Here is a 17,448-nt window from a genome sequence, read left to right as displayed (position 1 = left end):
GGATAGATCAGCGTGAATTCGACAGTAGTTCCGTTGTCCTCGCAGACCGGTAGGACAAATAGCCTGAGGACTGGATTTACTAAAGGGGAAAAATCTGTTTTAAGAGCTCAGCATAAATCTCATCGCTTAACAAGGCCATTGTTAAAAGTATATATTGTCTCTGTGTTTGTATTCTTCTCTCGTTTCTATATAAAATAAGTCTAGGTTGAATTTTGGCATAACTGTCACTGGCATATTTCAGTAAGGACAAAAACGCAGGATGACAAGCACTACACTCTGTGAATAAGGAATAACTGCTATTAAAAGGGTCAATCGAGCACACGAAGTAACACAAAAACACAATGAAACAGAAATAGCGCTGAAGATTAGAGGTGGGGCGACGAGAAAACATACTTCAGTCTCCATGGTAATCTTTAGATGTGCTTGAGCGGCGATATGGGTATCCCTTCCGAATGATTTCAGGTAATAAAATCCAGTGAGAAACTTTTGTGACTGATGTTCCGTCACATTACAACTCACGATCTATTACCGATTAATTTCCAATGAACTATTTAAAAAAAAAAAAAAAACACCTGAGAAAGTCCCAGTGACTAACAAACAGATAAACAAGTCCGGAAATACAAACAAGTAAGATATTCCCTTTAATTCAATAAAAGAGAAGAGCACTCAGTGATTGTGTACAGAAACAGTTTATTGTAATTCCGTTAACCTTACGAATAATGGTGTCCGCAATACGGTCTGGGAATTCTTTCCAACATGAGGACTGCAGGAGCAATTCTAACTGTGCTGTAATGAAAGCAATTGAAACCCCTCAGTCACAGTGATTCCAAAACTTTTCATTCCCTAACATAATCAAAAAACAATCAAGTTGTTAGAATTATGAACATAGTGTTTGATTATTTTTATTCTGAAACCACAAAGCAGACTGATCTAAATGGCTTCATGACTGATCAAATTTATCACAAGTTATTAGAGTACATTCAGTATGCCAACCTTCAATCAAGTTTATCCTTTATGAAACAGATAGTTAAAATGTTATACCCATAATCTACATTTTACAGCATCATGATAGCTGAACTTGATCCTCAAATACATACATCTATATACCTATGGGTCATTCATCAAAGCAGTACCGGACGTGGGTTGAGTTTAGTCTGTCTCACTAAAATGTATTGCTGCTTCTTCTTTTAAGAGATGCTCTACAGGCCAAAATAAAAGTCAGTCATTTATTTGCATGCAACGCTGTCCTTCAATATCTCAATGCTCTTGTTTGAGTGTTCCTTCACAGCTCATTTCCCGGAGAGGGGAAAAAATGGCTTCAGTAACAACTGGTTGTCTTTTACTTCCTCAATTCAAAAGGTTGCCAAAATATCACCGAGGGAAGTTCAGAATGGAAGTCAGACAGGAGACATGTTCAGTCATATCTCCTTTTGGATTCAACAGTTCACATTCATTTAACGAGCAAAAACTCATCAAATAGGAAATGAAAAAAGAAAAATGCTCTTGACTACCCAAATCTGAGAAAAAGAAAACGTGGACCAAAAATCCTCTTTCTTCGGTACAAACAGATGGAAGGTCAAGGTGCGACGAGCCAGTGTGAAGAAACCCAGATGGACTATTATGTTCAAACAATCTGTTCTCCAGCCAGCCCTCTCTCCTAAGACCCGCCAAGGGGTACTACATTGTACAAAAACAAACAAACAACCCCCCCCCCCCAAAAAAAAATCCAATGTACATACAGCATGTATATATACACTTTTACACGTTACATAATATAACTCCTTCAGTTAATTGGAGGAGGACAAAAGTAAGCAATAATTTATTCTTACAGAAAGTAATTTTCTAAGTACACATTTTTAACAGATTGTGTCGTTAACTCAAGCCCGGATGATGTTAAGCCGTTGATTTAAATACACAACCGTACCTTCTCTTTCGTAAAAGTTCCTCATCTCCAAAGGGATCTTTGCAATAGGTTGATCATATTCATAACACTTGAAAAACTAGTTAAAAACCAAGGCAAACATATGAACTGAAATGTTTTCTGTTGGCAAAGTCAAGCTCTGAGAGATCCTGAACTGAATTCAGAAGATGTACTTGATCCCCATCACAGGATATCGATGGCCTGGTGTCGCTTGCCGTACTCTGCCCCTCGGTCTCCAGGGATCTCATGGTCCTCATCATCTGAGGGATAAGTGGCATAGAGAAAAGAGTGCAATTGATGGAATGACCTAACAAAACAAAATCCATGGTTACGAGTCCCTCATCAGGACCATTTTATATAAACTGGGGGCAATATGCATATATAAGTGGTTTGGGCATGTATAAAAACTGGAAAACAGAACAACACACGGGCATGAAAACACTTGCTAAACTGAGCTGGGGGAAATTAAATACAACACAATGACGGGATTACACAGGGTTTCGGCATAGCCAATATGGAATCAGTGGAGCTAATAATATAACTCACAGTATAATGGGAAACGAATGTCAGGTTTTTCAATGAGTGATAAAAAGTCTGTAAACATACTGCTGAATGGCCTAAAAGCGCTGAACTGAAATGAAAAACAACAGTATGATCAAACATGCAAGGAAGACGGACGGAGGCCAACTCACACACAAACACAACACCTACTAAACTAAACATGTCCACTAAGCATAAACTGCAGCTCTTCCTCAAACACACAGCAGAAACAAGCATGGCTGAATGGAGCATGCTGAAGCAGGGTCACTCACAGAGCCATGGGTTATTACTTACAGACACATACACTCACTCTCCCAGCACACTGGCTTTACAGCAGATGAGTGACAGGTTTACCCTCCAATCAAATCAGTTTTATCCAAATTTGACTCCTTTCCACCTATCAGCCAGACAGCACAGGAGGGAAGGTTGTGGAAGAGTAAATGAAAAGTTACTCAGAGTGCTGTAAGCCACAATGGCTGAGTCGGTGACCTCTGACGCAAGGTGGCAGCGGTAGCGACAGCAAGGAGGGGCAGGGACGAGGGGTGGGGTTTGAGAAGCTGAGATGCTGAGATCCTCCCAGGCTCACCTTGAACGTCTTCTTCTCCACCATCCCCATCGTCTTCCTCATTGTAGGCCAGCTCGGCCTGCTTGTCGGCCTCGTACTCACCCACGTTCCCATCATCCCCATTGTAATCCGCCAGCTTAGAACCATGCTGTGGATCTACAGGGGACTCGTTCTCATCAAAGAAACGGCCTGCAGAGGCAGAGAGTGGCCCCGTCAAGAGGGGGAAGGGGCAGAAAGAAAGAAAGAAAGAAAGAGAGGGATTGATAGAGAAAGGTGACAGAAAGAGACAAGGACGACGTGAGTGGGATGAGAGAAGATGACGGGTGCGCTGAAATGGTGAGAGAGAGAAGTGAAGAAGAACTAGAAGAGTTACCATGAAAATGGACTGAGCCAAAGTAACATAAACAGAAGAAAGAAAAAGAAAGAAAGAAAGAAAGAAAGAGAATGGAGGTAGACAGACACTGACAGAGAAGATATCTTACAGCAAAGTGATGCATTTGAAAAGAAAAGAAATGGGAGACAGTAAATATAAGGAGGGAGGATGACATTATGGATTAATGAGGAGTTGTGTTGGCCGGGGAAGACGGAGAAACACAGCGACTGAGGAGATGGAGGAGAAGGGGACGGCTAGGCTGACGGGAGGATGAGTGGGGTAGAGTAAGGTAAGCAAAGGGGTAGCAGAGCTGAAGCCAAGCAGCAATGCCATCCCAAAAACAATCATTATCAGCAGAGCGCCCTTTTGATTGCATCCGGTATGCTTTATTTGAGCTTCAAACACACACACACACACACACACACACACACACACACACACACACGCGCACACTTTCACACTGACAAACCCAAAAAAACCCCTCCTAAACCAAAAAGATAAAGATTCGTCAAATCTTACATTTTCTAGTTCTCTCTCTCTCTCACACACACACACATGCTCACACACACACACCTGTTCAATGTCTGAAAGGGCCTGATACGAATAAAGAGCTCTGACTACACTGACAGTGTCTGTCGATCTGTTTGCACGTATGCAACATGGCTTTCAATGCAGTCAAGCATCCATATCAACCACATGCCCAACAGCTGAAAGGCATGACAGAAACATGCAGGAAACCAGCCGTCACGCTACGAAGAATCCTCCAGAACATGCCTTAATGAATGCTTCATCTCATAGGTACACATATCAAAACAGATCTGTGAGACACCTGTCAAAATCTGTTACTGACTCAGTAACTGACTCTGTTACTTAGTGAATGGGAAATATGAGTGACATATGGCCTCTTGTCTTGCTTGAGTTTGATTAACAATTTCAGTTTTAGAGAATTCAAGAACTCATTAAAACATGGCTATCTACATACTGCTGTACAGGGCAACCACACAAACGGGGAGCGTTTTATACCCACAGAGCAAATGGGAAACCATGAGGAAATTCATGTAGCTTTTGAAATGACATAAATCTACATTTGTTTTTCTACGCAACTGATGATTCAGTTAGCACAAACAGTACCTCCCACAAAAGTTTAGTTATGACTAAGAGCAGGGTTTTATGAAGGTAGTCAGCGCACTAAAATTAGTCACCATTAAACCGATTCGTGGCCAACTTCCCCTTTAGTTTCAGAACTGGATGGGTCAGTCCTCCAGCCCTCCCTCGACCCGTTGTAAAGTTTCCTGGTATGACTTTTGTTCCTGCTAAACTGTCTTTCTTGCACGGACTGCATATCCATAGAGTTTGACTTAAACTTGTTACTTATAACCGGATGTCTTCAGTCTGGGTGACTTTCAAGTTCACAGGACAGGACTGTCTTTAGCTAACCCCACCCCGTCCCTCCTTCCCAGACTCACTCTGCCGATGCCGGGCCATGTCCGCAGGAGCTTGGTCTTTCCCATGCTGTTGCTCGATTGGATTGGGCAAGACTTGAGCTGGATTGGGTGGAGGAGGTAAATTGGCACCCTGGAGCCGCGCTCCATCAGAATCTACGGACGTCAAATGGAAACAAGAACAGAGAAATGCATCATACCACTGTCCATGGCAACCAAAAAAAATACATATATCAGCAAAGAGTGTACGAGACCCCACTGTTTCCTTGTCTCGGCGCATTTGTTAATTTGCCAAACCACACAAGTACAATTTGTGCTTAAAGGAACTTGCAGACGTGTTGAATCATCGACTGAACTGAAAGCACTGCCTGTAAGGAGCTGCTTTTTACGACTGATGCTTTTTCAGCAGAGCGTCACCACGATAAAAATTGGCAAACCTGAAATGTGGGAAAACAGAATGCAAACTGACAAAACAGTTTTCGTTCTCCGATACTAGATGTTTTACACCAAGTGTCTGCTGTGAAGAGCGAGATCTGACATGTTATCGTTCCTCTCCACACAAAGGGGCAAACTGAGCAGCTTCATCACAAAGGGCAAACTTTATCCCAAGCTTTCCAAACCTTCTGACCTTCTCTTGACGAACATTCCACAGGGAGAAAATAAAAATTACAGCCCCCCCCCCCCCCCCCCCCCCCCCCCCCCCACTCCCAACAACCAGGAGCCCAGCACAGTTCATGTTCTATGGTAGCTAACATACAACTGAAAGGGAGCCAAAGTCAGCTGGGCTCCCTGCGGTATGGAGAAAACAGAGCCCCAGAACACCACCCATGCATGCACACATCAGCATACACGTTCCCACACACTCAGTCTGAATCACATTAACGTCAGTGACGAAGTCAGACCACACAGCATCAAGTGAGTCTTATTTATCTTGACTTTTTTTTCCCCCCCTTTCCTTTTTTTTTGTAGTTCTCTGACATTTTCTATAGTTAAGCCAGAGGACATAGGGACAGATTATGATTCTAGTAATCTCAGACCTAGGGATGGGTCAGGGGAGTCAAATAACTATTTAGCCATTTGAGAACGCTACAGCCAGCTTTGGAACTGTAGGTTAACGTGCTTAAATTGAAATTAACGCATTAAAATATTTCGAACTGGTGAGGGCATTTGGCACTTCATTGGTTCGGTCAGGGAGGCATAAATGAGGGACTGACGTCACCTGCAAACACACCTGGTGCTGCTCATTCTCTTCAGTGCCAATCAGGGAGGGCTGACACTTGAGTAAGTATTTTTGGCACTGATTGAAGACCTGATTAACAGTATGACTTTGAAGTGCGTCGTTACGGTTTCCAGAAGTTGGTAATACATGACCCAAGTCACTAATAAAAGTAGCGACCGAGCCAACATGCGAGCAGCTCATTTTGGTCTCTGTAACGGGGAGGTTTATAGTTGTAAAATTTATTTCAGTGTTGTGAGTGTTTTAGTTACTACCCTTCCCAGTTCAGCTCTTTATCCTGCTTATCAAATCAAATTACTCCAACCATAGGAAAATGAGTGCACTCTCACCTCGGAGCTTTCTGTGCTGCTCCCCAAACTCATCTGCCCTGATAGCTGCCTTGTTGTCCTCATCAAAGAGTATGGGTCTGTCAGCCACTGGCTGGGGGACCTGCTGCTGCTGCTGCGGCTGCGGCTGTGGGGGGAGCCCCTGGGCCAGTCCCAGCCCTCCTCCCTTTGGCACGTCAGGCTGGTCCAGCGGGAGCCCGTGGGCCCCGTCCTCGCCGGCCCCTGCCCCGGCTCCCATCCCTCCCCTGTCCTCCTTCGCTGCCGCTGCTTCTCCACGCTCCGCATGCTGCTGGGTGATGGCTGGTTTCTTCAGGGCTGGAGGGTCGTCAGATTTGTTTTTAACAGTTAATTACGGAACGGAGTGAATCTGTTTCCGCCATTCACACCCACGATATAGTGTTAGAGCAGATTTGTGGGGGGGGGGGGGGGGGGGGGGGTCAGTCTTATGCTTAACATGGCTGATTCATATTCATATTTACCTTAGGAAAAGCAGTATTGGATTTACAGTTAGGTGAAACAGTAAAATGCCCTGGGACGAAGAGAAATTTAGCTGACGCTCTGAAGTGTCACGAAATCTTACCGAACTGGACGTCATCCATTTTTCCAACTTCGCTGTCCTCGATGCCGGGCATCCCTGCATCACTGCCAGGCTTGCCCATGTCCTCTGAGTCAGGGTGGGAGATAGAGACACGCGTCAGAGAACGTGCAGTGTGTGTGTGCATGTGTGTATGTAATGCATCCGAGGTTGTGCGCGGACGTGCAGCGTATGAAGCGATTCACTGGCGGTCACCTTTCAGGTCTGGGACGCCACGATGATGAGTGGCCACAGTGTTGTGCTCTCCTGCGGCCTCGTTCTCCGTCCCGTCTTCCGCTTGTCCAGCCGCTGCCCCTCCTTTCTGACCGCCCAGTACGCTCTGCAGGAATGAGGAAGAGAGAGAGAGACAGAGAGCAGGATAAAAGTAATGTTTGTACAGTCAGTGTAGACGTTATAGTTTCAGTTAAAGATTTAAATTTCTGAAGCTGCACATTCTTCTCAATTAGGTAAATGGTTTTTTTTTTTGTTTGTTTGTTTTTTTTTTAAAACCAGATGACAACTTTGTGAGACATCAAACTGGCATGTGATGTGGGAAAATCCAATCCATATCGGTCCAAAGACAAAACTCCAGATGCACGTCATATTTTCTCTCCATCTGACTCAGTAAACAGGACTTTCCCATGATGTGAATAAATATGTTTAACCCATTTAGGCTGGGTGCAACATTCCCTTTAAGACTGTGTGCGATGTTTGCATGCTTCTACCTTTAGAGCTGGATGAGACGTGAGCACGTCTTAGATGATGTCATCGTTTTCAAGACCCGTGACCGATGAAGTGCATCGTGATTCGCTGAAATACATGTGAGGAAGGCAAAATGCTTCATTTATTTTTAGCCTGTCTCAGCCTCTTAGTCTCTGTTTGAACCGCAAAGACATTTCTAAAGTCGCGCTTCAGACAGTGACAATGGCTGACGACCTGAACCAGGGAAGAGACACTGATGCACTCCCCTCGCTCAGGAAAACAAGGAAAGCGTTTCGTACTGAAAACAAACAAATGAAAACTAGCATTTCGCCTTCCCCACGTGTATTTCAGCGAATCAGATGCATTTAATCAGTCATGGGTCTTGAGAGTGATGACATCATCTAAAACACGCTCACATCACATCCGACTCTAAAGGGATACGAATGCAAACACCGCACACGGTCTTAAAGGGCAAAATGTTGCATCTGGCCATAACGGGTTAAAAAAGTAGAAACACAGATACAATACATTAGTTGGGTATCTTCACCTGTCTCAGTTTTGCTGCTTCTTCCTCCATGGCCTTCTTACTCTCCTCATAGTCCTCTTTCAGCTGGGCTATCTGCCGGCCGCACTGCAGACTGCAACACACGCAAACCAAAACATTACGGCGGAGGTCTGAGTCAAGTCAGTCAGGCTGTGAAAATCTCAGTGCTGCTTGTTCTGCAGTAGCCTGCAGAGGACAGTGGGGAAATTAAACATGCACTGGGGAGAAGCTGCTTAAGGGTTCTGACAGGCTCATGTGCCCTTGAGCAAGACCCGTAACCTCATAATGGTCCAGAGGTACAGCACAGTGGATCTCTGACAAAACAAGAGCTCTCAACAGACATTATAAGCAAGAGACCAGCTTCATTCGCAAAACAGAGAGCAGAAGGCTCTATCGTACTGAATATAGAAAAGTGAATAGTCTCACAGCTTGCTGATGAAAAGAAACACTGCAAGTACGATTAGCGTGTTACGATTCTGAGCGAGACATAACTGGATGGAACAACGTCTCATTATCAATTTGCGCCACTACACAATGAAAATCTCAGCAAATCAAAACACAGCCGTGTAGACGGGAACTGTTATTAACGTCACCAACGGCGTAATGACCTCCGACTGTCTCACCTCTCATACTCCAGCTTTCTCTCCAGATTGCTGCTGTTTTTCTTCACCTCTCGCAGCTGGTCTTCTTGCCTCAAAAACTCCTGCTTTAACTCTTTCAGCTGCTCTGTGTGTGTGCACAAAATAACCAACAACACTAGTGAGAAAATAAATCTTGTGCCCTGAATAAATTGTACTTCATAGCAACAGGGCATGAGCAAATGCTCTCAATGCATCGATATAATTAATTACAGTTAAGTTACATCAAACATAATACTTTCACTAGAGTCCATGGCCCAGGTTCACTAGTACAGCAAAGTGTCTCACACACACTGCAGGGGAATTCACGCACTGCAACGTGCACTACTAGTGCCGAACAGTGCCCCCTGCTGCTTACCTTTCAGCCTCTGGATCTCCGACACCCGCGCTGTGAAATCAGCCTGCAGCTGCATCTGGGAGGAGAGGACACAGTCACTCAAAGGCATTCAAAAAAAGGGGGGGGGGGGCAGTTAAAAGTCAACTGTACAGATTCAGATATGTAGGCCAGAGCTTCTCTCTTCTGCCTCCATCTTTCCCCAGCCACTTCTCACTCACACTCCCCACTCAGAGGACAGTCACACAATCTGACGTTTTACATCCTAAAAAAGCATGGCCTCTCAGCTTTGATAATATAGTGTGCGTGTCTTATAAACATATTCTAGTCTCTTACCCAAATTCAATTATTTAACCATCAGAAACCACTTATTCTAAGGGATACTTCACAGAGCACAGGCAAAGAACAGCCTTTCTGCTCTGGGAGGACCCACTCATCCGACAGAGAGACTAACTCGAGGCAGTCTCGGAAAATTTTCCAATTCCCCTTTATCCAGGTCCAAGAAAAGAAAATTCAATCCAAAGTTTCGTTGGATGCATCAACACAACCTCAGCACTGTAGCACAACCGACAGCTCTGTATTTCAAAAAGGATTTTAGGTATCAGCAGGGCTACAGAGAATCGATCTTCAGAAAAGCAAAAATAGTGACTGAGAGTATTACAATTTGCACAACAGCAAACAGTCGGCGAGGGTGAGCCAGAGTTTCCTCTCAGAGTACAAAAGGACCACAGCTTCCACTAAAATGACTGGAACCCAACCCCAGTGCACTAATGACAGGATAAAATATGACATTAACAGGAATGGCCGCTTTCAAATGTTACTGTTAATGTCTTTGTTCTTTAGAACAGACATGGCCCTTAGACCAGTGATGCAATGGTGCCTGTTAAAAGGTTTATTTAAAACATATAAATGAACACACACATTAATGCCTAGATCACATGAAAACACAAGTGGACATTTACTAACAGGATGTTTGCTGGAAATTGAGCATAATGTCTCAAGGCTAGACAATGTATTATGCCGATCCAAGCTCTTGGGGATGACTGGTTTGCTTTTCCTTTGTCCAGCTCTGCTCCTCTCCCCCCCTCACACAGACTGTCAGCGGCATTTCTCCGAAGTAACCTGAGGAGGGAGCTAGTGGCTCAGACTTTCAGAGTGATGCTGGCAGTAGTAAAACATTCATTAAGGGCTAGCGCCGTACAGCTGTATGTACTCTTATGGTGTGGCAAGCTTTGTGTTTCATGACTGTTTCTCTAAAGGTACACAGCACAGTGTACAAAACACTTTCAAACGCACGCACGCACGCACGCACGCACGCACGCAGGTGGTGGATCTTTGCTTGATTGGGCACGGCAGGAAGGCGAGAAATGAGTGCTGATGAACTTTGAACCACCGTCTGTCTGAGGTTATTTCAAGTGACTTCCTCCTGAGTGCTCCAATAAAACCAAATTACTGAAAGTGTATCACGGAAATGAAACACTGTCTACAGTTTGCACCAGGACCATTTATATAAAGGAAAGCTTGAGGAAAAACAAACTGAGAAAAAAAAAACATCAAACCACAATTAACAATGCTGAAACAGCACTTAAAGTAGGAACTGTCAAAATGCCAACAGGATAGTGAGAGGTTTCCTGCACCTTTCTCACAATGCTATCCTACCATATAAAATACTTTGTCAGTTCACTCATTGTACTGTGGGCTCTAAATGACCCATTGTAAAGGTGCACCTGTACACAGCAGGAAAGCCAACAGCCGTATAAAATAGGATCACTAATCCGATGAAAAGATAATGCTATCAAATGCCACCCAGGATACCTCACACAACTATTAAAATGTATAAGTGTATATAAGTGATTATAGCCAAATTATGTTACTATACCAACAATAAAGTACTGACAGTACTTAGAAAGTCTAAGCCCAAAGTCTTGATTACTATTCCTCTATGAGCCTGAAACAAGTCAAGAACATAGCCTATGTGTTTTGTAGCATATAGGCTGTTTCAGTTTTGGGCTAAGAGGAGATCTTTTTTTTGGTCTGTACAACCAAATGGAACAGGAATCACGTAAGCACTTTAAATTATAGGCCTGTAGGAATCAGCACTGCACGGGACTCCTCCACAAATCTATTTAGGTTCCAACTATTTGACACGAGGTGCAGCAGCACTGAACCCAAGGACAGAGACCAAGCACACAGAGGACAAACCTGCGTAGTTTTAATTACAGCATGCACCTAGACAGGCAGATGCGCACGCGCGCGCGCGCGCACACACACACACACACATACTAGTGTTGACCGATAAATCATGTTTTCATTGTCATCGCGATATGAACATGAGTGATAAGAACATTACAAAAGACTGCCTGAAACGCGATGAACAAGAAAATGCATTCACACTCAGCATGCGAACATCTGACCTATCAGATGGAGCCCTGGATACATGGGCCATGCATTTACACCATTTGGCCAATCAAATGAAGCCCCAGCTAGCCACCAGATTAATTGGCATCGATTTGATGGTGACTGTGAGGTTATCTAGCACAATGACTAACAAACAAGAGAAGAATGAGCAAAGTGTGATTGACAAAGACCTTGTGCTGAAAAAGAACAGCACTTTTGCTATTTGGACTTATTTTGGATTTAGGAGAGACGACTACAATTACAAATGTATTACAAACACAGGTATGGTGTTAAACATGCCAAACAATTTGTTCAATAAAAACATGATCAAAATCATGATTATGAGTATTAGGGCCACTGAGGAAAAAAAAAGGCCGTAATATTACAAGAATAAAGTCGTAATTGAGGAAAAAAATATTATGAGAGAAAGAAAAATCATAACATTACGAGAATGAAATTGTAAAATTCTGAGTAAAAAAAACAAACAAAAAAACAGAATTTTTAGGAAAATATATTACCAGCAACCAACAAAACGGGTAAGAGGACAGTCAAATGTCAGCCTGAGCCTGCCTCTGGCAACTGCTGTTTGTCTCTTGCAAAATCAGTTTCTTGCATAATCATAGCTTCTTGTACAAAGTCCTGCTATTTATGATAATGTGGTGCTAACGAACCAAAAGTTCAAGTATTTCGTTATTTGTGAAACCTATACTAAAGTATAATTTCATAAGATGCTCTGTGTTCCTCAGTTTAATGCAGGAGGCAGGCTGCTCCTCTGATATTTCCCCTCTAAAATAACAAGTACCCTAAAATTACAACTTTTTTCTCGTAAAATTATGACTTTATTCTCACAATAGTACGACTTTATTCTTGCAATATTACGATTTTATTCTCAAAATCTCAGATCCCCCCCCCCCCCCGACCCCTGATGTGGCCCTAATACTCCATCGTACAAAATAATTTATTACATCTCTTTATTCGGTGCGCATAGGCTAATCAATGTTTGGGGTCTATGATAGCCTTCTACCTATTAAAGCAGAAGAACATAAGAACTGTATAGCTAATGTGCACACTTCAATATTTGTTTATTTATCGCAAGTCATACAGTCATAACAACAACAATGAACAATGTTATCGCACATCTCAGGTCACACACACGTGTGCATGCGTGCACACACACACACACTGGGAGTGAGGGTGAATGTTCATAGGAGGCGACTTTAATTACAGCATAAATGTCACCCATAGAGGAGATAAAAGCCTGCCCCCGTCCTGCTCTCTATGGGAAGGTGAGAGAGAGAAAGAAAGAGGGTCTGCTGCCAGCAAGCATCTCCTTCAGTCCTGCTGAGTGTAAAAATCACTGAGCATCTCATTGTCTCTATTCTCCTTCATGCAGTGCGGGGTGCGAGAGAGTGCGCACGTGTTTTTAAAGCACTTCTGAACGCTCTTCTGCTGACCTTATTGCCTTTTGCTCTAATGCTGTAGCATGACAACAGTTAGCTCGTCGGAAACTGAGCTTGGCTTTGAAAAAGCTGTTCTTCTGTTGACTGAAAAGCTAATCAAACTGGGGCGTCTGTAAGTAGCTCTGGATAACAATCTCAATAAAATTAATAAATGCGAGTGCTCCCTCTTTTAGCTCTGAGCCTGCAGTAACAGGAGAGAGGCAAAGAGACAATGGCACTGGCACTTCTGAAAGCCACGGGCTCAACAGCCTGATGTGAAAAGAATGAATGATAATGTTAAGATGTGTTATTTTTGGAAACAACTTAGGGTAGCAACTTAAGAACGTTATCGAGCACAGAATCTTCACTTTTGACTCTTAGAAGCTGTACGCACGGCAGAACGAGAACTCTGAAAAATTTGTCCGGAAAAAAATACTTAGGAATCTGCCTTAAAGCTGATCCAGTGTCCTCACGATACCACAAGTTAAAATGTAGCTTTAACACAACCGTTTGCATGTGTGATGAATCTTCGGTTGGTGTTGACCTCTTGTTCTACCGTTCTACATGTTGCATCAGGCATGTTGACTAAGCACCAATATCTCTGCCAAGAAAAACCGATCCGATATTCAAATGAGTGTAACAAAGCAATCTCAATTTGCATAATATTTGACATACCGCTTCAACAGCCCTAACAGGCTTCATGGATGGGACATACCCTAAATTATAACCATGACAGTTCTGAATTGACAAGTCAATCACACAAGGGCACAGGTAAGTAAAGATGTAGGGGCGCGTATACACGTTTCAGATCCTGCAGACTCATCCAGAGTGTGAATGTTGACACAGACTGAGCGTAGAGTAAACAGAGAAAGAAACAACCCGGATTTCAGCAGGAACAAGGAAGGGTCTCTGTGCTTGTAGAAATGAGCAAGAAGACTGAATAGAGAAATAGCTACATCCTCATGTAAACCTGACAAGTCCACTAGCTTACTTTACAGAGACCTGAAAAACAGCAGCTGATTACTCTGAACCCAAAGCTTTAAGCAACTATGATGTGTTGCATACAACATGACGTGGACTGAAATTTTGGCAAATGAATCCAGTCAGCGTTTGACACAGCGACAAAACTGTTAAAAATTGCAATAATAGGCAACAGCCACTGACTCGCAGTGTCTGGGATCTTTCTGCTCAGACAAAAGCCAAAACCACTGTAAGAGGCAGCAAAAGACCAATGTACTACTTGCCAAATCAGAGCTTTACTAAGACGCAGCAGAAAAGAGCTCAATGCCTCTGGTCTATTAGGATATGTGTCTGAAAGAAAAATGTCAGTCATTTCAAGGGAAATGATTAAAAGTCATGGCCAAACCCACAGATGACAATAGAATTGGGTAACAGCAGCCACTGCAATCCCTTGAGCAAACATCCGTGGACTGACAGCACACATTTTAAATGAAGAAGCCACTCCTCCTCAGCTGTGGCCCCCACATCTCCTACACCATCCAATGCATATCAATACATCCAGAGAACAAAACAGTGGGAAGGAGGAGATCGTAAAGTGCGCCGTGGACCATGAGATATGGGCAGTCTGGCTGGCTGTGGAACACAACAGAAGGAGAGAACATTCTAGAACTCTAAGAAGAAAATAACTACTGCACTGCTAATCGTTCAGCTGTCTTACACATATTATGCTCACATGCTGACTAAAACCTTAGGCGGTCACATGTGTGGGCTTCTCTGAGAGACTGCTTTGTTATTCAAATTAAGAAAAGATAACCTTAACAAGGCGGAGCACTTAAAACTGGCAAAATAATTACATGTAGGTGAAACAATAATGGAGGAACTCCCACAGAGGGTTGCCTCTTACAGCAAGGACAGTCATAGAGTCCACATTAATATAACTCGCAAATACTGAGCACATGGAAAATAGTTAACATGGAAGGCTCCTGATTGCAAACTTAAGGATTTGCATTTTCCCATGGAAATGACTCTGTCACAAATACCACACAGAGGGAGCAATTATGTGGGTTACTGGCAAAACTTGTTTGACTGCATTTGAATTTCTAGTGGTACAGAGTGACTTCTAGAGAATGTAGAGTCACTGATGGAACAAACGAAGCACAACCCAGACAAAAATATTCTTTTGCAATATCTCATCTTCTAAATCTTCAGGCACTGCAATAGACTAAAAGATGTAAAAAAAACCTCCACTACTGATTAAAGTTCATGGTCATCATTTCTTAATATCTGGATTGGGGACCAACTGGACAAAATTTCAGTTTATTGGACTAACCAAGTTTAGTTAAGCTGCACTTTATTGATTCTCATTTAGAAGTTCTTTTCAGTATTTAACCCATCCTAACTACTTAGGAGCAATGGGCAGCTGCCATACAGCACTGAGGGAAGTGCTTAATTACTATAGACCAGGAATTCTACATTAGTTTGGGGGCAAAGTAGAGATATTATGTCGAAGTGGATCCAATGGTACTGAAAGTTAAATAATAGCTTGCATCACGTTGGTATTTCAGCCATCAATTTCAAGTGGATTTTAGTTTGCACGGTACAGCACCATCAGTAGGTCAACAATTCTGAGGAACACCTAGCTCATGCCTCTTGTGCCTCATGTTTTGAACAGGATTCATCTGAGTGACACTGAGTAAACATAATCAAATACGGTTTATGATGTTGACAGAGAGAATGCTCCATATGGTTTGTGTAGAGCTAAGGGTGTTTACTCAGTAGTAGCACTGTTTTACATATGTCAGCCCACATCTCAACAATTAGATCATGAGCTATGAACTCAATAGTTCATTCATACACATCATTGTTGTGAGGATACAGAAACGAAGTATGTGTAATAGAGACAAACAGTGCACGAAGTATGTTGAACACGTGCAGCATCTCTCTTCTTTCAAAAGAAAACAATGATAATTTGTTTAACGCCATTGATATAAATATTAAAAAGTCTTCACTTACCTTTTCATCTGCACACTTCTTGACAAGCGCATCCCTTGCCTGTAGTTTGCCCTCTAGCACGCTGTAATCGCCGTCCTTCTGATCAATCTGCTTTTTATGGGTATCGACCTGCAACATCAGCTCAGAGTTGCGTTTCTCTAGCCTACTGCGTGCCGCGTCCGTCCGCTTCACCCGCGACTGTGCCTCCGCCAACTCATCCAGTAAGCGCCCGTGTTTGTTGGACACGGACCAGTAGTTATAAGACAGAATGACGATGATCACCAACAACGCGATCAGAATGAAGGACGGGAGGCGACCTCCACGTCGATTAGAGCCGAACCCCACCATTTCAAGAACTAGTTATAAAAAATAGATACTGCTACCCACAGGTTTTCAATACAGCCTTGACAGCGTATTAACTTCGGCGAAACGCGTCTGATTCGGTTTACACGTCTCTTGAGCTGAATGACCTGCAGGTGGCTAAATTAATTTAGCTACGTTTAAATACATTTCCGTAACATCAACGCCTTTCCTACCACTTACAGTGTGTCAGAAACAAATATTCGTACACTACAGCTGTAAAGCGTTCCTTGTCACTGTCGCTCTACAGCGTTGGGGCAGTTCTCACGCTTCTTCCTCTCCTTCCGCACAGTTGGCGAGTTTTTTTTCTCTTGTTTGCATTCATCCAATGCCGCTGTCAGTGGATGAAATGCATCGACATAGGCCACGTCGCTATCTATGTATCCCAAAGCTGTTTGCTGGATCCAAACCTTCGTACGGACTTCTGTTCAGCGCAAAAAAACCTCAAATTGTTGCGAAAGCATATTTAATTCGCTTTAGGGCTGCTGTAGTAAGTTTACGCACATGTCCCTGTGCTTTGTAATTTTTTAAAGCATGATCCTTGACATAAAAAGGATACAAGAAAGGCAGTGTTTGTAACGAACAAAGACCTCTGGAAGATTCTATCACACAATAAGCAATGACTGATTAAAAATGTAAGTATTACTTATGGTGGCAGTTTTCTGAAGATAATCAGATGCTTAATTTTGAAAACACATAACCTAGATAGACAGATATCCCGTTCAAACAGCAGTTGCCGACACAGCTTGGTGACTAACCAGCTATTTCTTAAACAAAGAAAAATAAAAGCAACGTATTACATGATAAACTCAAATCCTTTTTTGATGTCGTCCTACTGGTTCGTACGCAAAAAATGATTTAACACAACATGCAAAGTATCCTGACGATACGCTACTGACTAGCACAAACGGCTAGCAGGAGAGCTAGCGTGTATAGCTAACGTCAGGCAGCAACACTTCTGATTTACCAAACACAGACTAACGAAAATCTGTTGTGATGAGATCAACCTAATTTGTAGCATATCAGATAAACGACCACATACATCAACAACTGCATTACAGAGACGGTACCTTGTCTCGGCTTTGCTCGGGTTAAATTTATCAT

General features: G+C 43.0%; 1 protein-coding gene across 2 annotated transcripts; it reads right to left on the bottom strand.

The window, feature by feature from the left end:
• Positions 1-708: 708 nt before the first annotated feature.
• golm2 (golgi membrane protein 2) lies at positions 709-17,448 on the bottom strand. 2 transcript variants are annotated; one of them, XM_030766576.1, is made up of 10 exons: positions 16,006-17,448; positions 9,221-9,275; positions 8,848-8,950; positions 8,228-8,318; positions 7,195-7,318; positions 6,985-7,068; positions 6,408-6,719; positions 4,866-4,997; positions 3,048-3,215; positions 709-2,181 (listed from the first exon to the last, which is right to left on the bottom strand). In XM_030766576.1, the coding sequence occupies exons 1-10, from the start codon at positions 16,330-16,332 to the stop codon at positions 2,105-2,107; spliced, it is 1,473 nt and encodes a 490-aa protein (XP_030622436.1). In that variant the 5' UTR covers positions 16,333-17,448; the 3' UTR covers positions 709-2,104. The 2 variants fall into 2 exon arrangements, with proteins under 2 accessions (XP_030622436.1, XP_030622437.1); XM_030766577.1 differs by lacking the exon at positions 3,048-3,215.

The sequence above is a fragment of the Chanos chanos genome, chromosome 2 (genome assembly GCF_902362185.1).
Source record: "Chanos chanos chromosome 2, fChaCha1.1, whole genome shotgun sequence".
Classification (NCBI taxonomy): domain Eukaryota; kingdom Metazoa; phylum Chordata; class Actinopteri; order Gonorynchiformes; family Chanidae; genus Chanos; species Chanos chanos.
This window is presented reverse-complemented; position numbering and strand designations above follow the sequence as displayed.

Coding starts and splice junctions, on each gene's coding strand:
- golm2 (XM_030766576.1), bottom strand. CDS start 16,332: ATGGTGGGGTTCGGCTCTAATCGACGTGGAGGTCGCCTCCCGTCCTTC. Junction 9,276..16,005: donor AGAAGTGTGCAGATGAAAAG/GTAAGTGAAGAC, acceptor CTCTCCTCCCAG/ATGCAGCTGCAGGCTGATTT. Junction 7,069..7,194: donor TGGCGTCCCAGACCTGAAAG/GTGACCGCCAGT, acceptor ACCCTGACTCAG/AGGACATGGGCAAGCCTGGC.